Source organism: Daucus carota, chromosome 1 (assembly GCF_001625215.2).
Source record: "Daucus carota subsp. sativus chromosome 1, DH1 v3.0, whole genome shotgun sequence".
Taxonomy (NCBI): domain Eukaryota; kingdom Viridiplantae; phylum Streptophyta; class Magnoliopsida; order Apiales; family Apiaceae; genus Daucus; species Daucus carota.
Genome location: NC_030381.2, coordinates 42481084 through 42503832, shown reverse-complemented (window position 1 = coordinate 42503832; position 22749 = coordinate 42481084). Strand labels below are relative to the sequence as shown.

General features: G+C 35.0%; 3 protein-coding genes across 4 annotated transcripts; 1 reads left to right on the top strand and 2 right to left on the bottom strand.

Moving 5' to 3' along the window:
* Positions 1-33: 33 nt before the first annotated feature.
* Positions 34-5743, bottom strand: LOC108203916 (protein OBERON 4). The gene is made up of 2 exons (XM_017373121.2): positions 2077-5743; positions 34-836 (listed from the first exon to the last, which is right to left on the bottom strand). The coding sequence occupies exons 1-2, from the start codon at positions 5222-5224 to the stop codon at positions 265-267; spliced, it is 3720 nt and encodes a 1239-aa protein (XP_017228610.1). The 5' UTR covers positions 5225-5743; the 3' UTR covers positions 34-264.
* A 3977-nt stretch (positions 5744-9720) lies between these two features.
* LOC108207893 (DNA-directed RNA polymerases II, IV and V subunit 11) lies at positions 9721-14074 on the bottom strand. The gene is made up of 5 exons (XM_017378325.2): positions 13915-14074; positions 13737-13826; positions 13558-13636; positions 11147-11242; positions 9721-10027 (listed from the first exon to the last, which is right to left on the bottom strand). Exons 1-5 carry the CDS (start codon positions 13965-13967, stop codon positions 10004-10006), a joined length of 342 nt encoding a protein of 113 aa, XP_017233814.1. The 5' UTR covers positions 13968-14074; the 3' UTR covers positions 9721-10003.
* Positions 14075-15764: 1690 nt separating this feature from the next.
* LOC108205064 (uncharacterized) lies at positions 15765-22584 on the top strand. Of its 2 annotated transcripts, none has more exons than XM_017374837.2 (13): positions 15765-15936; positions 16438-16569; positions 16646-16772; positions 17465-17592; positions 17673-17742; positions 17850-17952; positions 18589-18706; positions 18787-18868; positions 19545-19606; positions 20843-20915; positions 21000-21083; positions 21537-21617; positions 22024-22584. In XM_017374837.2, exons 2-13 carry the CDS (start codon positions 16535-16537, stop codon positions 22204-22206), a joined length of 1146 nt encoding a protein of 381 aa, XP_017230326.1. In that variant the 5' UTR covers positions 15765-15936; positions 16438-16534; the 3' UTR covers positions 22207-22584. The 2 variants fall into 2 exon arrangements, with proteins under 2 accessions (XP_017230326.1, XP_063940911.1); XM_064084841.1 differs by having other exon boundaries at positions 15783-15936; positions 16447-16569.
* Positions 22585-22749: the final 165 nt, after the last annotated feature.

Sequence of the window (22749 nt, the reverse complement as noted above, 5' to 3'; positions counted from 1 at the left end):
AAATTATCCCATCCTCTCAAATCATTCTTCTACTTCACAAGGCTGATATATATAGCTTGCCAAGTCTTGAAACATTAAAAGATTGCTTGGCCGATTAAGCCTTTCACAGAAAGGTGTACCACCATTGCTGAAGGTCTACATAAATTTGACTAGTTGAAATTATAATGGTGGACAACAAAAGGGTCGATGTCTAATGGCTAATATTACCTGAATATAGAGACTGAGAGGTGTATCTTTTAAATTACATGTCACTGATGTACTATTTCACAAGGTAAAATTGCATTTTGCAGCTTCCATTTTCAACAACAAGTCTTTGATTTCTGTTTTCATCCTTGTCTTCATATTAAAATATTCTTCGTGTTCTCGTTCTAAATTCTGAAGCTGGAGGAATTTCTGCCTACGGATTTCCTCGGCCTCGATCAATTGCAACTTTCTGATTCTACCAGTGTATTCTTCTTCGATTTTTTCATTCTTTGCATTCGCAATGCGTTTAAGACCTTCAGCCTCCCTTCTTGCATCATCAGCACGTGACTGAAACATATTGGCTTCTGCTTGCTTGATTCTTACAATACTTTCTAATTCATCAAAGCCAGGCTCCTTTTTAGTACGCCTCAACAAATCCGAACTGGCTACATGCTTATCATTTGTTTCAAAGTCAAAGCTGGGAAGTAAATTAGCAGATCTTTCCCGTTGAGGACCTTTATCTGAATAGGCAGCTTTCAGCCATGTAGGTTCTTGGCTGGATCCAGCAATAATGCTAGTCCCTTCTTCCATTTTCTTTTTAAGACTTTCTTTTCCAGGAACAATCAGACGGCTACTCTCTGAAGAATTAATCTCTGTGTTCACAAGAGAGAAGGTAAGCAAACAAAGAATGACATAACATCACATTTTTAGCTTACAAAGTGCTTGTAAATGAAAGAAAAAACCAATCATTATTAGTTTGGTTTTCTAAAGTAACATCATCATTATCATTTTACCATTGCAAACACATGATAATTAGCAGAACAGTAAACGAGTGTCCATTGTTGATATTTAATAATAAAGCACAAATTGCAGATGAAGCATAATCATATATTCTATAAAATATTACTGCCCTGAAATTGATCAGGGAAACCACAAGATCATAGCAAAGCCCTGTTTTCTAATCACGCAGAATACCAATTACTAAAGGAAGTAGCAAACAAAACTTTTGGAAGATATGACATAATTTTCATGCTCAAGTCGATAAACTAATCATATAGGCAATAACATTTACAGAAAACAACTTCCTCCCGCAATGAAATCAAAGGGGGCGTTTGGATAGTGTGTGGGTATAGGAATCGGGAATGGGAATGAGGGGTAGAGGAATGGGTACCCTAAGAGTTGTGTAAGGAATGATTTACCCTCCAAGTGGAATTGAAGTTCTCATTCCATGCAACATCATTACTAATCCAAACACCAGCACATGGGTTTGAGGTTCCGATTCCCATTGACCGGGCTCATTAACCATGGACCAAACAACAGACTTCAACTTATTAGCTATCTGGTTTACTTTCTGATAATTTACACAGAACTTTGGGACATGAAACCTACACCTCTGATTTTCAACAGAGAATAGTCTCAAACTTGCAAGCCACTCGAAAAAGAGCACATCATGCATACAGTTTAGTTATGTGGTCTTGTTCTAGAGAAAAAATTCAGGGTGAAGTTTGTAGCATAAACCTGCTAAGCAATTGTACTAATACAGTAAAGAAGAGGAGAAAGAGCAAAATCCCTAAAGATAATCATAGAGGTTTTGGTGCAAGTGAACAACTTCTACTAGAGGCGAGACAAATTTAGACTTGATGCTTATAAACATTTAGAATTTTAGATGCACTACAAATGAACATCAGCCAACTGATCTTTCTCCAAAAATAATTTGGAAGTTATCAAATAACTATTATAGTACTCAACCGATACATACCACATTAAACCCTAGTGAATACTTAAGCAAGTATTACAGTTTGAATAATGGCATATGGAGTAGTCAGTTTTAGTAGAACAGCCCCGGCCCAACATAACAACAAACAAGTGTAGAGTAAAAGTGAGAATATTTACTTGAGAGCAATGCCATAATGCCACTTCGAACTTCTTGAACATCAGACTTGTTTGCCAGCCTTGTCAGCATCTGAGTGGCAAGCTCGTGCATCCGCCTCCCTCTAGCATCCTCACTTGCATGGAAAATTTTTCTGACATAATTAAGTTCTTTGGAAAGTGTTTCAGCTGTCCATTCTTTTGCAAAATTTTGAAAAACTTCTTTTACAAAGCCAAACATTTCAGAAGGATGATGGCAAGCAACACAATGGAACTGCATTTCTGTTGTTCCTTGAGCCCTAGATGCACTGTGACCATTTCTAATATATGATTCTCGTAAACCACAATCTGCATGGCACCAATGAAGACAGACGTCACATCCGACCCAACTACAGGTGTTAGAAGCCATGTCAAACTTTGAACATACTAGACACATGCAAGCACTACAAAAACCATTCTTCTGCACACAAATTCTGCAATCACATTCATCAACAGGCAACTGACTGCGACAAGTGAGATTACGGCACCTTAAGTTCAGAAATATTTCAGCCAGATCAGAAGATGATATTTCATAATTTTGCTGAAGGAAATCTTGTAGACCAGTTTTTAAAGCTACTAAGACTTCCAGTTGGGCTCGATGGGATTGTAAAAGAATTTCCAAGGTAATATCAGATCTCCTCTCCAGTGCTTTTTGAAACTCATGCAGCTTTGATCTCTTACCAGGATTCAAAATAACATCACGAACTGACTCCTTTAACCTTGAGGCAGCTTGCCTAGTCATTTCATTAAATTTCCTAGCTGCTGTGTGTATTGGCTCAGAAATTATCATGCTGATAATTGGCTCCATGAAATCAGCTCCATTCCCCAGGAATGAATGTTTCTCATCTTGCACATCACCAGAAGCTTTATCTCTCATAACCTGCCTCTTTTCATTCCAATAATCGGGTCCAGTTCCATGGGACACTGTACTCTGTGTAGGGGATCTAACGTCAGTTGGATGCCTTAACTGTACACTTGCTAACTGTTTGTTGTGACTTAATTGTCGATCAAGTCCTCTAGGTAGTTTAGAGCTTCCTTCTTCAGGTTGATGCTGCAATTGAACAACACGGCCAATAATAATATCTTGAGATATTTGTGAATGATGCGTAAGACCATTTCCATTTGACAATATCCTTTGATACATGGGCTGTTCTTTGTTTTCTGTCTCATTGGAAGATTGACCTTGCCATGCAGGAGTTACTTGGTCCACTCCCTTAAAAATAGGGCGACTCCCAACTGATTTTTCACAGTTGTCATAGGAATTGTTTGTCATGGAACAGCTAGGGTTATGTGTGAATGTCTGAGAACCTGAGAAAGACAACGATGCAGTAAATGCATCAGAACTTGTCCGAAAACTACTAGCAAAGGACTGAACACTCCTCGCATGACTAGGAGAACTGACAGCTTGAACTGTATTTTGAGAACCAGTAGCTTGAATTGTGTTTTGGGAATTGTTAGCGTATAGAACACTTGGTAAGCTTAGAGAAAGTTCAAGCGGTTCTGTTGTTATCTGCTCATCTTTCAGCTTACTAGAACTCGATTTCTCTGCTACAGCAGCTTTCTTCACAGGATCAACAAAAAACAACTGAAATCCCCTTGGGCTTGGACCTTCCTTGAAGGTTTCAGATTCAGATCTTATAACATCTTCTGTAGAATCAGTAGAAGGCAAAATAGCCAAACCTTTTCCCTTGTCTTTTAGACTTTGACCAACTCTGTCATCTAAAAATGACAAAACAACTCTAGATGTGACATTTTTATCCTCAGCGCCTTCTATCAATCCAGGCAATTCAATATTTTCTGATTTTACTTCAAGATCAACGCCCTTGTTATCCTTCTTCTCATAATTGGAAGTGCATGGCTCTTTTACGATATCAATTGCTCTCTCAGCAGAAATGCTATTCTCCAGGGGAGACTGTTGATCATTGGCAACTTCAACAACTTTTGTGGTTGCATTTGCAACTTCAACTTTACTTGTTTTATGAACAGATGTGTTAGGAGAACCTGATAAGTTATCAACATTTTCTTCCACATTATGAGTAGCTTCTGACACTTGAGCTTCTGTTTTTTCTTCATGAACTGTTCCTTGATTGAATTGTAGGTTTGCTTCAGATATTACTGTGTCTCCCAAACTTTTAGCTTCAATAAGATTGTCCTTACTGAACTCCTGTTGAATTGGTTTTAACTCATTAACAGCTTCTTCTTCAGGTAGGTGCTCAACTACTGGAATTGGTTCAGGATCAGGTTCTAGTTCCCCTTCTTCCATCTCACTATTATCTCCACTCTCAATAGGCAAGTCTTCACTTTTCTTCACTTCAACACTTTTTGATTGCTCACTTCCGGAATCCTTCGACCTCGGAGGTGACTTTGCATTTTTTGAGCATGATGGCGACTTTGCATTTTTTGAACAAGACGGCGACCTTACATTTTTTGAACAAGAAGGCGACCTTGCATTTTTTGAACACGACGGCGACCTTGCACTTCTTGATCTTGATGGTGACTTCGTATCTCTCAAACCCTGAGGGTGGTCTGGAGTCCGCACTGACTGCCAGCTGCTAGGTCTCCCCATCTCTCCTAGGCTTCCACCAGGGGACTTCACTTTCCCTGCGTCATCTGATACCACCCTGATTCCTCTAGTAAATTCATGACCACTCCTAGAACCATTTTCATCAACATCTTTAGCAGCACCAAATCTCCTCCAAGATGAAACACTCCCTTCTCTTCGTGGTCGATCCCTCTCCGACCTAAAACCCTTTGGAAACTCCCTCCTCGGCACAGAAAAGCTCTCAGACCGATGAATTCGATCCCCACTATATCCTCCTCGTGGCGAAGAGCTTATAATTCCTCTTTCACCACCATCCCTATACCTATCATACCCTTTTCTCCTATCATAACTTTCCACATCGTAATCTGTACGTTTCCTAACTGATCTAGAATTCTCACGATCATCATCAAGCCTATCATACCTCGATGAAGACGAAGACAATCCTTTCTTCCCATTATCAGACTTGTAATACACATTTCGATTAGACAAGGAACGATGCAAGTTCACATCATCATCCCTTCTTCCCCAATCTTTACTACTACCCTTATCCCCATAAGAAGAGATATCATCACTTGACTTCAATCTCTTCATCTTTCTAACACTAAATATAAAAACCACTCCACAAAGATCATAAAACAATAAAACCAACCAACCTCTTCAATCAACCAAATCTCTTACCCCCACAAACCCCAAAGTTTCAACCTTTCCAGCCCAAAAAAAACATATTTTAAAACCATCAATCTTCAAGAAAACCCTAATTTTAGCTGAAAAAGATCAAGAAACTCACCTATACAGACAGATCTCAAGCATATCAACAAACCCCATCATTTATATAACCATAATACAACAAATAAACCACAGAAAACAAAGATTAAGCTTGCAAACCCAGAATCTTGAAAAGCCCAGGTCTCATCATTTTGAATAAAGATTGCAACTTTAAGCACAAGAACGCGCAGATTAGAAAACCCAAGTGAGGAAATTACCAGATTGTAAGTTGCAGATAAACCAGCAGAGTAAAAGGGGTTCCAAAGGAGTCAAAACAGAGCAATCTGTTTGATCTCTTTTGCTTTAACTGTAGTCATACAAATGTGTTTGTGTAAGTATAGATTTGTAATGACAGTCAACGGGGTTGTGTTTTTAAGTGTTAAAGTAGATGAGAGAAGAGGAGTGGGGCTTGAATACGCATGGTGCGTAATGCGCCAGAGGCGTATGTTAGTGAGATGAAGATGGTCAAAGTGTGAGTTGAAAAATACAGGCGTCAGCAGATAGCTTTCCACGTAGGAGTTGTGCAGTTGGTCAAATGTATCATCTCCTTTCACTGTTTTTCATTTGTCCTTTATTTTTTTTCATTTTACATAAATTATACGCCTCCATCTCATCGCTTTTTTACATTACTCGACAAGTATTTTAAGACATATATAAAACATGATTTCATAACTTTTTTTTGAAACTTTTTTTTTTATAAAAGTTTCAATAGTAATTATATTCAGAAGAAAAAAATTCAAAATAATTTAACAGACTATATTTTATGAGAATATTAGAATGCATGCCGAGCCCATATAAACAGGAGGATTACTCTCTTCCTGATTCCATCCCCACAATTATTTATGCAGGATACTCGTAAGTTGGAAAATGTATAATAAGAAATATATATAAAATGATGGGATTAGTAGTGGGCAATAGATTTTCAAATTATAAAAAAGTATTATTTTTAAAATTATTGATATATATAGAACTGTGAGAATATTAAAAAAATACAAAAATGGATGGAACAGTGGAAGTATCATTTGTTATTAAGCTGTAAAGGAAATTCGTATGTTTGTCTGTTTTTATTTCTCCTATTTTTTTTTAAAATACTTTCTTTTTACTCTTATTTGTATATAATCTATTGTAGAAATAAAAAAAGTTTCGTGATCTTAGTGTTTGGGGAGGAGGGATCTCGCTTTTTTTGATAAGAGTCGGTTTCTATTTTTGTTGACTCGTTTATGTAAAAAGTCAAAAATATTTATAAGAAACTGAGAATTTTATCTTTTATTTCAGGATTTCTACTTCTTTTTCAGAAAATTTAATCACTTATAAATCTTACTTTATTTCTCACTCATAGTCCACTTCTTTATTTTTTTATTTTAAGTAAGAAATACTTTATTTAAATTTACTCCAACGGCCCCTTAATTTCTCACGTCCATCATTTTCTAACCATTAGACGTCTATCATTTAACTACATATATGTGCAAAATAGAACATGTGTGTATATTTGTGGGTGAAAAAGGGGATTTTATAATATCGCAATTTGGGGTTTGCACAGTTTACCATGTAAAACAAAACCTAGAAACTAAAAATAGTAAAATCCCATCTAAACTTTATGGACTGGTATTATCGGAGTCCTTAAAAAAAAACTAATATTGCCGGAAAGATCATATCTGATCACCCGCATCACCTAGGTAGGTCATTTAGGCCGTCTCTAATCACAATTCTATAAATAAAACAATTTCATCTCTATTTTTGACTTTTTTCAGTTTATATTTTTATTCCATTTCGATTCATTATTTCATTTTATAAATAAAATAATTTTTGCTTTATATGCATAGTTCGACTTCATATATAAAGTAATATATTAGATGACTTTATATATAAAGATAAAGTAATGAATGATTGGAGATTACTCCATTTATAAAGTTGAGAGTGAAGAAATATGACGTTTAAAGTTGTGATTGGAGATGCTCTTACATTTCATTTCATTTCTTACAAAAAAAATCAAGTGAGAGCTAATGTTGAGTTTGTGTTGGAAGATCTTTGGAGCGAAAAAAGCACTTTAAAATTTGTGGTAACATCTTATTTTAAACTAGTTGATTTGTAATGTTATTATTATGTATGAATTTCTAGAGTTATTTTCAATTCTTCTAGAAAACCCCAACCAACCGACTTAATATACAACCGCTGTTTTTTTTTATCTCCAACAATCTTCTCGTCTATAATTAAGCTCAGTTAATCTTGTTGTAGTAAAACGCGAATTCTCCATATTTTTTTATTTCAAATCTCTGCAAACAGTTTTGATTTCAAATGTTCTCGCATTTATATATATATTTTTTACAAACCACTGTGCTTACGGTAAGCACTGCACGCGTATAAAAAAACTTATACATACAGCGCTTAAAAACCGCACTATATTTAGCGTACAACATTTAAAAGTGCGGGGAAATTTTTTTTTTTGACAATGCGGGCTTATATGCCTTATAAATTAATATCTGTTCTAATAAATTTCGGGATGAGTCAGAGTCGAACCCGGGTGTCCCGGGACAACAAAGGATAAGCCTACCACTTGGGCTATCCAATCGTGCTCAGTGCGGGAAATTTTTTAATTCTAGCATCCTCAGCAAATAAGTGCTGGGGACCTTAACCCATGTATTATTTATGTATGTTTGATGTATGCTTATTGGAAGTCCTCTCCTGCTCTCCACCAGTAAATATTTCGATAATATTCCTGCCCTTATCCATAATTTATTTAGACGAAAACCTATGGTACATATAATTCTCCCACAAGATATTTTCAATCAAAATGCAATGAAAATGAAAGCTTCAACATGTTCTCCAAATGAAAAAGTAACAAAAGATGGTCCCTCAATATTTCTTCCTCATAAAAGAAGCCAATTTCCTCATGTGAATCAAATTAAGATCCAACCACTTCCCATCTTTCATAAGCAACCCCTTCAATGGCTGCTCTCTCATTTGGTCACTCTTTTAACACACAAAATATATCAACTCACATAAAACTTGATCACATCAAGAAAACACCAAGAACTACAGTACCTTGTTGCTGCCAAAGTAGAGTCCCTTTAAGCTCGAAGACCAAGAAACAAGACAAGGAAGAGAATGGCAACAAGGGGCTGAAGGTTATAGCACGTTTAGGGAAAGTAGGGAGGGGATTGAAGGAGAGTCTGAGTCCAAAGAGGAAAGGAGACTGGAAAGACTTGGTATTGATGAGTCTGTCATTTGCAGTTTATGTTTATATATCTCAGAAATTAGTTTGTGCTTATTGTGCATGGACCTCTATGCTCAAGCAATGGTAATTGGTAGGCTAGGACACTTATCACTTGTCAATCCATTCATCCTCTTATAATCCATTTGTAATATACTTGATATATGATATACAGTATATGATAAAATGCACAAGTCTCTAAATAATTATGATTTAGATCTTACTTTGTTTATTTTTTGTAGTTATGTCACCACCATATTGTATTCTTAGAGGGCCTCTAGATACTCAATCAGCTTTGTTAGATCTAAATATGCTATTATTTAATTGTATGATCTGTTAGCTCCTGGCAACCTGCATCAAGGTGGTGGTCTAAGGATCTATACCTCACGGATGATTAGCTAAACTCAGATCTTTGGTCTTTCCTATACTTCACTAGTCAAGTCAACTACTTGTTGTACTGAATTATTACTCGCACAATTTAGTTTTGGACATTTAGGTTGCCAAATGAAGACCAGCAACTTCAAAGCCGTGGACAGTTTTTGTACAGGGGATAGTCAAAGCTCTGATCAACTAAAAATCTCAAGCTAGAGCACTGAGCACACTTGGTGTGCCAACACAACTATTAACACATCAGTATAGATATCAATCAATCTTTACTTTTTCCTTTCATTAAAACTACTTTTAAAATACCTGACCACAAAATTGCTTAAATAATTAATATTTTTACAAGTTGTATATGAAGTACTATCCTTGAATAAAAATCAAATAAGTGCAAGCAGCTGCGGTTATATATACATTCGACAGAAATCCATTTACTAGTATCCGTTAAGGGTTGCTAATTAACATAGCTCCAAACGGGAGGCAACAAGATTGCTATGTCAAACAAAATGATTTTCAGTAGGAAATTGGGGCAAGTAACAGCTGGAGGAAGCTCAGTAGAAACATTTTAAAAAGTTGGGATAAAAATCAGTCTGAAGAGAATAAAGAATGAGGCGAGTGCCAAGAATATGACTAATGCGCACATAATCTGGCATTAATATTTGTGAAGGTCTATTTAAAATCTAATCATTGAACACAACACAAGAGAGTTTTCAAAGCAGCAAGTGGAAGGTAAGGGGGTAAACACGATAATTATATTCCAGAGCCCAAACGAAGGTTCACCATAATTGCTCATACTATATGACTTGCGTGAGCAAATTAGCAACTACACATTCACCAATCATTACAAGACACCAAAGAAATGTAGCTACTAATTAAAAGAAACTAGATTACTCCCAAGTTACTAGTTAGGTTAAAATCCAGAATACCCCAAAAACAAGTTTTAAATACATCATCTTCAGACAGCTTAGTGATTCAACTCCCTTCTACATTGCTAGTGGAGATTAGTCTATTGTCTACGAGAACCTTGCCACCTCAGCCTGCAAATAAAGAGGTGATGAGTTGAATACCAAAAGTAGTGAAGAACAAAAGAGCAGTAAAAGAATAAAACTAAATAAAAAAATAATGGTGAGAAGTTTCAGGTCCAGGTAATGATAGGTGTAGCTTTGCATAACACTCTTTAATACGTGTTGAAAGACATTTTATGTGATTTTACAACACATTCACAAGTCTAATGAAGTCTATTTGGCAGATCTTGCCTTAAATTATTAGTTTTTCTAATTTGAGAAAACATGTACCAGCTGAAATATTCTGTTATGTCATTAATCACACTATAAGCTCTTGAGACATTCATTTTCGGACCTAACCCATTGTATAGTTGTGGAGTTTCAACATGAAGATATTAAAAATGTATGGAAGTCCAATTGACAAATAATAGACACCTGCTGAGGACCTCCTCAATTTGGGTGCAGGGTTGGGGGGGGGGGGGGGATTAGCGCACACTAACTCATTAAATTGATTAAAGTACTAAAGTTATCAATGACCATGATTCTGACAATAAGAATGATGTATAGACAGAAAAGACACCTTGGACAAAAAAATTTGACCTCAATTTGCTTAAAATATCAGTTGGACCAAAACATCCTCTAAAGAAGAGCGAGAAATTAAACTACTCCAGAAATGCTCTCAACCCTGTCAGCGAAGTCACAACCATATGATCTACTTAATAATGCCGTTTAATCTTCTTGTACAACGTATATTAGCACAATTCCAACCAAAATGTATCTGAGTAATTCTCAATGACCAAGCATATCTTAACTAGCCATGTAGCTGTATAATATGGGTGCTATTTAATCTCAACATTAGGCATGTGCTACTTAGATATGTTCCTCAACCCTGTCAGCTAAGTGATAACCATATGGGCTGCTTGATAATGCCATTTAATCTACTTCCACGACCATATTTTAGAGCAACACCAACCAAAATTCATCCGAGTATTTCTAAAAGGTCAAATAATAATTTAACTAGACATGTTGCTATATAATATGAGTGCTATTTGAATTTCAAGATAAGGTCCCAAGTATCGATACCAACATGTGCTACATAGATTAGTATATGCAAAGTTATAGGAAAAGTAGAATCAGTAAATCTAGTTGCACCTCAAATACATTCTTTAGATGATCCAGTTCCTTGTCAAGATCATTGATCGCCTGATTATATGCCTGCATTGGTGAAGACTGGCTAGTGGTGTGAATCTGTAGACCAATCACATTGTCAGAGAACATATATTTCCAAAAAATAACATACCACTATAAATATATAAAAAAATATGAGCATATATATATATATATATATATATAGAGTTGAGTTCCTTGGAGACCAACATAGTTGGAGTCCTTGGAGTCCCAAATCTAGACCGTTGGATCTACAACACAAAAGACAATTAAGGAGCAACGTTGTCCAGCAGTTCACTCAACCAATTTTGACAGTTACAAATTACAATTATCTTGCGCCTTCATTAAAGCAGCAAAGTGAATATAGAATTGGTTTTGTTGAATTTAAAAGTGAAAAACTTTCTCATCAACAGAACACATTCGATGAGTATTGGTAAAAGTTTTAGTACCCACATGTTTTTGCTTATACTAGACTGATTTTGATTTTCTTGATTTTGGTTTTAGGCTTCCTCTTAATTCATTGTTTGCTGAACAACAGAATATTTGAGTTTGGGAGATAAAAACCATGAAACAATTTTGAAATACAGTGAAGGACAATTACGAGCACTGAACAAGGGGACAGATCAAAAGTAATGATATTGATAGCCTGGCGTCGTGCAGAATAACTGTCCTGGACGAATAGTGCTTGCAAGTGAATAACGGTTACAAATGATTTATCCATAAGTCTATCAATATACAACCTGTTTACAAAGATTAATTTTGCAGCCGTTAGATTAGAAAGAGACGGACGGTCCAGATCAAAGACTCCAATACTCCAAATATACCTAGTCTCCAAAGAACTTAAACCTATATATATATATATGGAAGAAGATAAAAAATTATATTTTTACTTGATCAAAAGATATACAGCCTAGAATCGTAGCCTAGTGTATACCCCTCAAACTAGGTAACAAGAGGTAGACAGCTCGAGTCTGAGAAATGTCTGTGAGTATTTTCATATTATGTAATTGACCTCACAAGCATAATATTAAGCATAGACTAAATAGTCACTATTGTTTGTTAGATAAGCATTCAGTCGTCACTGGAATATATAACCACTCATATTTACACATAAATAAATGACTGATTGTTTATCGTAAAATTTAAATTATTCATACTTCCGGATAGTTTATATCGTATAAAGGCCTTACAAGGTCCATATTGCATGTCTCAAATTACTATGTATATCTTAGAAACCATAAGTGAGAAGCCAGTAGTTTAATAATTTTTCAGTCAACACGGTGCGCTACTTCTATAGTCTGTACAGGACTTCTCACAGCTATCAATCCTATACATACACTTGCCCTGAAATTGTTAGGCACAGTCCCCACTTTCTTTTACTAGCTATCAATGCATTATGAACATTCAACATGGCTAGAACTGAGCCTCACAACAGCCGATACAGGGTCGACCTATTGTCAAAAAGCGGTTCTTGCCACAATTATGACAACAATAAACAAGCCCTAGGAGGTAGTAAGTATAATCCCTCAATAATCCATAGGAATATATACTTGTCCAAGACAAATGTCACAAGAACAGGAGGACCATGTTAGGAATTATATTCTTCCAATGCACTGGAGTGATAGACATACAACTGGTAATGACTACGAACAAAACACTTTCAAGCATCAGCAGCCTGAAATATTGCAGAAATCCTATAGCAGCTAACTGGGATTCATTACAAAGAATAAGTAGTCAAAAAATTATTTACAACAGGAGTCAAAAAATTCAACCTGGCTCTGGATCATATTAATTTATTTTGGCTTTTCAATGCAGCTTCAGATGTTAAATGCAATTCAAGACATTAGAAAGAGGGTAACTTTTACGGTTTTGTATCACATTCACAATTCATTAGTGATTAGACCTTTACTCCTAATATAGAAGGCAGAGATACTTGTTTCACCAAAAGCATCAAATTCTAGGATACTCGAAACCCGTGTCAGACACCCGGATACTTGTACAACGCCAAATTAAACTATTTCATTTCACAACTTGTACTCAATATTGGTGTTTAGTAACAAGGTACACAAAAACGAAGTATTAATTTTAGCTAGCAAAGTAATAACTCAAGTCTCTAGTGTTTTAGTTTTGCCATATACATTACACCAAATCAAAACAAGATACTTCAAGCCCCCCTCTCCATCCTTGCCTCATAGCTCCTAACCAACTCAAAACAAGATACTTGATACATCTTTCAGTATTTTGCTATCTGTAAACCGACATGCAATCTAAATCAGGCTGGCATAACTTGAGCAATAATATAACAAAACATCACGCATACCAAATTAACAAACTTCAAGGCACCATATCACATAAAAATGAAAGAGAAATTGACTAAATAGCTCTAAAATACTAACCCTGACTATAATTTTGTACTGAAGAGGATGCGGAAGCTTGTAGCCGGCAAAAAGCACATTCTCATCCCTATGAAGTTGCCTAATTTATCATTAAAAAAAAAAAGATCAAAACTAGGGTTTCAATTGAACTGTATACGAATCAAAAATCAAAACTTGAAGACGAGTAAGATTAAAATTACATGCGAACAATGTTCCCGATAGTGTGATCCTCTCGCTCGATAGTGAAAGAAGCTGCATTGATTATCTTGGTGTCTCTTTCATACGAAACCCTAGAACATGACAGTTAAGACTTAAGATATGTAAATGTGTAGATGTGTGTGTGTGTGTGTGTGAGAGAGAGAGAGAGAGGCTTATTACTTCTTGGTTCCCTCAGGGACGACGAAACGCTCGTATCGATCGGGGGCATTCATCTCTCTTCTCGATTCACTTGAGCTTCTGTTCCGTCTTCCAATCTAATAACAACGAAACCTCCAGCAAATAAATTAGTTTATCATCGTCTGCAGTACTGTTCTTTAATATTGTGTTTCTAATATTTTTTATTTTTTTTTTAGATGTATTTCTAATTTCTAATATCAAAACTTAAAAAGGTATTTTTTTTAAAAGGTATTTTTTTTTTCAGTTCAAAAAAAAAAAAAGGGTATGAAAAATCAAACAAGGTGTGATAAGGGAATTATATCTAAGAAATGCATAAATATGGATTGAATAAAATATTAGTGCAAAAAAATTTGGGGATGTATTTATAGCGGTTTTTATTGAATCGACAATTTTGCGGAGGAGTTAGCAATAATTTAAGAACAGAATTCTACTTTTTTTTTTGGAACAAACAAAATTTAATTATTATTTACCTCTTTTATGTGCCTAAATTGGAACATAATTTATTATTACAAATTCAACAACAATGCATGATGATGTAATTAGCAGATTTCAATACAATTTACATGATTGCATCTTTTATATATGAAAGTCTTTTAGTAGTTTAGTTTTTAAAATAGTTGTGGTTTTTTTTTTCCCCAACCTATATGCCCACTGTCCTTTAAAAGTGATGTTGTTGTCAACTAGTAAACTCTAAATTAGTGGTCGATGAATTCTTAAAATTATTAGTTGACAGTCCAATTTTCACTTGGTCATTGATATATTGAATAATAGTTGATAAGTAGATTATTCTTCATCCGTTGATACTTTGATTAGCCGTTGATCTCCACTTCACCTGTGTAAATTATATGACTTCGAATATTCAGGATTTGACATTCTAACTACACGTCCGTTAATAAAACAATTACATTGTCAGTTGATCAATTATAATTTCAAGATTCTTACTAATTATAAAAGTATAGATTGGCCAAGAAGACGATAATATATCAAGCGTAGACGGAGATGACAAATCATGTTGTAATCTAATAGAGACTGACTTGGTATATTTGAAACATTAGTTGTGACATATACTTTTTACCACTAAACTATCCAACCGTGCTCGTATCGAATGTTGTTTGATGAGTTAAATGTGATAAATACTAATTTGAGTTGTTATTTTGCTTTCACACTCTTTTGTTTCCGCTTTTGATCCATTATCTAGCATGAAAAGTGCAAGAAACAAAATATAATAAAGTGAAACAAGACTAAGTGTGATCATATCAGCATTAATGCACCGAATCCCATCTCTGATTATCAAAAAAACTTCAAAGCTACAACAAATATTTCTTATCATGATATCAGATGACCACCTGTGCATTCTTTTCCATAATTTGACATAATAATCTCTCTTATGAAAATATTGAAAATGTGTGAGATAATTTGTATAAATATTGTTTTGAGAAAAAGGATAACTGAGAAATAATAAAGAATATGTTTGTATATATTTATTGTCGCCGTGTTTATAAAATCATGTTTGGTATGCAAGATATGAATAAGCATAATTTTCTTTAATTTATACTCCTTTCTTCCTATCTGGTTCTTTATGTTGGAAGACCCTGTCCTCAACACCTATTTTAATACTATAATTAAGTATAATTTTATGAATTATTATTTTTTGAATAAAAATATAACGCTTAAATTTTATTCAGAGAAAAAATATTAAAAAATACGATACGAAATACGGAATATTAACAGACGTGACAAGCAATGAAAAAACATGAGTAGGACCGAGAAGTGTTACTTTTCGGCGTGAGAAAAATAAACTAAAAATAAGCGATACAAAGAAGATTCGAACCCGCGACCGGTCTTCGGCTGCGACTGTTAAAAGGGACACGCAGCCTCACAACGCGCATCACTACGAACACGACGAAAGCTGGAGGGGTCCTATAAGCTCACCCAGCCCTAGAACCTGCGGCGAAGGCCTATCCAACAGAACGAGCCGTGCCGCAGCGAAAATATTCATCTCGTGTAAGTACATATATTTACACTAGTTCATTCAACAATTATACATCTATCTATCTATCTATCTATCTAATTCTTCACATGGATCTTGTCTATTCTTATGACCTCAATTGTATATTTTGAATTTTACATCTTAAATTGACGTTGTTTAGGCACTTGTTAGACAATATTAAGTTATTAACTGTTTTTTCGGCACCAATATTGATCGTATTATGATATAACCTGCTTATTACTACTTAATCACCTTGTTTAGTTTACTTAAAAATGTTCAGCATTTGATTAATGGCAGAGCATTGTTCGATTACTCAAAATCGAGAAACAATACTACTTTTAATTCTAAATAGGCTTCACTTGATTCTAAATCCAATCAAAGGTGCATAGGGTTATTATCGCTCTAATTTCATTTTTATCCGCTTTCCCTGTGTTAGGTTTGTTGTTTCTGAATTTCGGTTACTTGGGTAATGTATAATCTAGTTTTTTTACAATCGTTGAAAAATAAAATTTCAGAAATTTTAGTCTGCGGCCGGAATCCCGATATAGGAGTCTATATTGTATAGCTTCGGAGGCAACTTGCTTAAGGAGCACGTCTAGATACGAAACTCCAATGGTTGCTGAGCAGTATCTTCCACCTTGGTTCAGGTAGGTATTGCGATAATAGAAAATTTAGTTATTTGAATAAATCAGTAATGAATTAATTGTACTATTTGGGTACCAGTGTTGCTCCGATGATGGAGTGGACGAACAATCACTTTAGGACATTGGCCCGTCTCATTTCCAAACATGCATGGCTCTATACAGAAATGATTGCGGCCGAGACAATAATATATCAGAGTGGTGATCTGGTAAGAGATGCAAGTTTCTTCTTACTTTATTTTCTTTAGATAGAGTGTTATTTGGTAAGTAGTTATAAGAGCTTAATAGTAAAATATCAAAACAATGCAAGAAATTTTAAGATATGTAGGGCTATTGCAATATTTGGAATTCTTTTAAGTTAACTATATATAAAAACAGAAAAATAGTAAAAGTTACACGAGTTTAATATGTATAGGAACTTTAAATTAGTATCTAATTTCTACTTTTTGAATACAACTTATTAAGTCATAACTACATTTTACACAAAAAGGACTAATATATGAGCTAAATTTGACATATTAGCCAGTAACACAATCCGGCCCTTGGTCACAGGTAAATTTTGCCCTTTAGTAGGTTTTCAATTTTGAAGTTGCTGAACAATTAGTTTAAGGTTGGCTTAAATTTAAAGTTCTGTTTTATGATTAGTTTTAGGTTGGCCTGTAGCACTAAGCATTTGGCTTTAATTATGTCATCGAGGACCGACTGTTTTGAGATTCATCACATATAGATATATAAACTGTATGCTTTTTAATAATGATCTTTAGTTTCCTCACCAACACGGGCAAGGAATATTACATCTAGGTGCTACTAGTTATGTTGATTGTACAATCTTGATTAAGCATGATTATCACACAACTGATAGCTTTGTTCTAATGCAAGCATAATTTGTTGGTGCTCCCAGGACAGATTCTTGGCTTTTACACCAGAGCAGCATCCAATAGTGCTTCAGATTGGAGGAAGTAATCTAGAAAACCTGGCAAAAGCCACACAACTTGCACGACCTTATGGATATGACGAGATTAATTTTAAGTTCGTACCTCTTTTTTTCATATCTTATTTGGCATTCTTTGTTCTGTGAACTGTAAATATAAACTATTTCAACCCATCAGTTGTGGATGTCCTAGTCCAAAGGTAGCTGGGCGAGGCTGTTTTGGTGCGAGTCTTATGCTTGATGCAGATGTAAGTTTTAACTGTACGTGCTATTATTTTTGGTAAATAAACTTGAAGAGTATGTTTTGTCTTGCCCTTGATCTCTAATACAGATGTGTGGGTTTTTTATAAGGAAGTTTGTTGCTAAGGCTATGTCAGTAATTGCTGCCAACTCTGATGTTCCTGTGAGTGTCAAATGCCGGATTGGTGTTGATAACCATGACACATATAGTGAGCTCTGTAAGGTTCTTCTCTCAGCTTTCTTTGTCAGATTATTCAGTTTAAAGGTTAATTTAATATGATTGTTTAACGAAGGAGATCTGTAATTTTTTAAGAAAATAAAATTTAAGGTTAAATGGTAATATGCTAGTTCTATAGAACCCGATATATTTTCTTGAAAAATTGCATTTATAGATGTTCATATAATTTGGCTTATTATTTGTTGTGATTTGTGAGATGTGCACTGTATTCGGGATTTTCACTTATCATTAAATTAGCACGTGATGTTTATTCGGACTCCAACTGAAGAATTACGTGTGGAAGTAAAGCATCATTTTTCATTTTCAATGTATAAAAATGACATATGAAAAAGCAACTGTAGTACTTGGTCACGGAGAAGCCATCTTTTGTAAAGACTTGCACACTCTTTGGTTTATAGCTTAATGTTTGATTCCATGTTTTAAAAATAGCAGAGAACGAAACTTTTTGACGTTCTTTAAGTTTATAAGAATGGGAAATGCTCTTTTGCTGGACAACATTTATAAAGTTTAATAGTTTATAGCCAAACAAAGAAGTATACTACAACCTATGTCTACATGTTGAGATGTAATAATAAGCAGAGCAAACTGTTATCTAATTACAGGGTTTGGCTTGCAGGTGATTTTATATATAAAGTTTCTACAGAGTCGCCTACTCGACATTTTGTTATACACTCCCGCAAAGCGTTCCTGAAGGGACTCAGTCCTGCCGATAACAGAAAAATCCCTCCCTTGAAGTACGTGTAGAGGTTCTTAATACATTTATTCTTGATAGCATCTACTTACCATAATTAATAAATTGGCATCTATGACGCAGGTATGAGTTTTACTACGCCCTCTTGCGTGACTTTCCAGATTTAAGGTTTACAATCAATGGGGGAATTAATAGTGTTGATGAGGTAAGTCAACTTTCGGTTACCTGATAGAGTTGTCAGTTGTCATTAACTTGAATCTGAATTTGTAGAAAATGTGAACATGTGTATTTTCTTCTTATAATGATAAGAGCAGAAGGTGCTTGTAGGGCAGATTGTTACTATTAACCTCTATTGAACCTTAATGTCAAGACACTTATACTTTCAGTTGAGGAAAAAAAAGATGACATTTACATAAATGTTATGTAAAGCAGAAAGTTAACAGGTGTTTTAGACCTCGTATGGAGACAACGATCATTGTCAAGTTTGGTGATCTTGATTATTCTGCTTTGACTTGTGTGTAATTACTCTTTGGCGAGTTACAAGCCTGTTTAACCAATCCACCTTTGATTTTCTAGGACATTTTGCTTCTGTGTTGTCGAAACTGTGTAGGAATTTTCTTAAAATCAAAAGTAGTTACGAACTCTGGGGTGAAGGTTTTCTTTTATTCTCATGGAACACTTTTGGTTTACGCCTTTATAAACATTTAAGTGTACATTTTCTCCTCCAGGACGGGGAGGGGGGGGGGGGGGGGGGGGGGGGTGTTTCTAGTAAAATTCCTGTTCTGTTACTTAATGGAATGCTCAATTCGTGTCTGCTAATAGTTTCAAACCCAAGGGGAAATGCACTTGACCCGATGATTTTTTCTGTTATTAACTTTAAGGTAAATGCTGCAAGAAATGAAGGAGCTCATGGTGTTATGGTCGGACGTGCTGCCTATTATATGTAAGACATATCACAAATGTGCAGCTGACATGAGATTTTGACTTGTTGACACTCTCTCACTTCTTTTATGAATTGGTGTGTCTATATTTTAAATTTATAGTATATGCTAGGTCCAATTGGTTATATGTACCAAATGATCAAGTAAAACCTTCTTGGTGATAATTAATTGCTGTTGCACATCCCCTTTCCCATTTTTTTAGTGAATTTTAAGACAACTTTATCCTAAATAGTTTAAAATTCTTTAAAGCGATCTAGATGGAGATTGTATTCGAACTTTAGTAAGAAGCTTTATTGCGAAGGATGCATTGAGCTCTTTGTTCTGGATTTTCTGAGGATGCCTTATTATTGACTCTCCATGAGGTGTTTTTTCTTTGCCAGAATTTGAATATTGGGAAGTGTAGATAGTGCATTGTGCTTTGATCTGCGACTCTTTTATTCTGTGCAAAATACAGGGAATAACGATGCTACACTTGTAAGCACAATTGTTGAGCTGATTTATGGCCTAGGTAATAGGTGTTCAATAAGCGGATTTCATGGAGAAGTTTTAACAGTAGAGATTGTAGTTGGAAGGAATTATACTTTATGCAAATTAGCTGAACATGAGACGGTGCCCATCAGTTGCACAATGTTAAACATTATACAAGTCGATGCTTAATACCATTTTGAATATTGAGAGGTCTAGATACTAGATAGTGCATTGTGACTGGGATCTGTGACTGCTTTACTTGGATGCTCCTGTAAAGTATAGTTCCATAACTTATTATCGAGATTTTCTTTTTCTGAATAAAAATTTAATACCTAAGCTTTTATTCAGAAAAAGAAAATTTTTAAAAAAAGTTATAGAACTATAATTTATTGGAGCAGTGAAGTGCGTGCTGAGCAGTGAATAAAAAACATATAGAAATGAGTGGGACGGAGGGAGTATTTAATAAGCAGATTTTATTAAGAAGCCTTAATTTTAGAGACTGATATTTTATGATAAGTACCTGAACCTGAGAAAGTGCACATCGCTTGCACATTGTTGAATATTATACAAGTCATTAATAGCCCCCCCCCCCTCTAGTCTTGTATATGAGATAACAATATTGCAACTTGAACTCTTCATCAGTTTAATTGTTACAGCATCTATGGCATTAAAATCTATTTTATTGTTTTCATTTCACACCTAATTCTTTGGCTGTTCGAATTTCTTGAAGTGTTGCCATTTGCATCACTGACCTCTTTTATTCTGGACAGTCCATGGGAAACTTTGGGCCATGTGGATACTGCTATATATGGTGCACCTCGTAGATATCTTACTCGTCGTCAGGTATAGGGGATTGAGGTTCCCAATTGTTTTGTCTCAATTTTCATATAAAATCACATGACGTATTATGCCTTAAACTCGTGTTAGGTACTCGAGCAATACCAGAAATATGGTGACTCAGTCCTTGGAAAATACGGGAAGAATAAGCCAAATGTTCGAGATGTGGTCAAGGTACTGTTGTATTTGTCTTGATATATTTTAATTGTGTTGTAAATTGTAGCATAGAGATGGGTTGCTCTGTTGCGACTTGCGTTTATCCTTGCCTGCCAGAAATGTTTTAGTCTATACCACTACTGAATTAGTCCTCGAATGATGGGATCAGACTGATTCTGATTCTGGAATCTGGTACCATTTCTTTCATCGTAATCCACTGATTAGAGCAGAGCTATTTAAGGTATCATATGATCACACAAACCACAAACAAGCGCTATCTAGTGTTTGGTTTTGTTCAGTTGTGTGCCAATGTTTAATGTTTGATCATAATAATAAGGATATGTCCAGGGGGGGGGGGGGGTCATGTTCACTGCATAAATGCAATCATGTTGCAATATTTCACCTGCCTGTATTTTTGTTGAACATCTATTTGCTTATAGACCTAAGCTAGTGTATTATGTAATGCTGCAGCCTATACTCGGCCTCTTCCATGCGGCGCCTCGAAATGGGTTGTGGAAGCGCAATGCTGATGCAGCTTTTCAACGTTGTGTGGTAAGTAGTCATACTTGCGACAACTTTTTCTTGATATAATTTTTGTCCTTTAAATTAGAACATGAAGTTAAAATTTTTGTGCAAATTAAACGAATAAAAAGTATTTTTTATGTTATGGTGCTAAATTTGTTTTTGGGCCTACTAAATACATGACTGGTATTCTTACTAGTGTTTCATGGCATTGAAATGAATCACTTTGACACTCTCTAGTTTAATTTATATATCTACACAGAACCATAATCAAAAAATCTCTTACTCAGTTGATCAGTCTTGGTATTTGTGTAAATGATACTTTACGATGTACAATAAACGAAAACAATGTATAGTTGAAATTAGTAGACGATCCAATAGTGTTGTCCTGATTAAAAGTATGTTTCATCTTTAATGTGAATACTTAATTTTGTAGACTCTCAAATCCTTCTTTGAGGAGACTCTGGAAATAATTCCGGATTGGGTTTTGGACAAACCTTTGGAGGAATATTCATCAAACTGTATAGTAGAGGCTTTTGCCAACTCCAAGAATTTGCTACCTCCTCCATATGCAAAAGAAGAGAAAGAATACTCGGAACAGGACAGGATGTATGATTAGTTACATATATGTAGTCAGCTTCTGGTCATATATAGCAACAGCAGGATATAAATGGAATCCTGTGCAACATTCCTATACGATAATTGGATAAAAGCTTTATAAATCATCTTCATACAAAAATTTTGGTAACTTAGATATTAGCCACTGTAAGATTTTTGACATACAAGAATGTTCTTGGACAAGGCAGTGTATTGGCTTATTTGTTAGTATCAATGTATCATCATACGTTTTAGAAGTATTTGATTTGATTTAGCCACTTGGCTTAATGAGTGGCGGAGTTGGGATGATAAATTGTGAACATGTTAAAATATTGTGGCAAGAATGTGTTGCACATGTTACAAATTAGTTTTGCATGTATTTTATTTCTGTAGATTATTATTGTACGCATCATTATGCATGAGACGAATGTTGCAATTAATGCAATATTTGTGGACTGGTAGGCATGATATTTACACATTTAAGTGGTGATGGCTAAAAATATCTAATTTTTATAATCAAGTATTAGGAATGGTTACCGAGTAGGGTGATTCGTTTTTTTTTTTT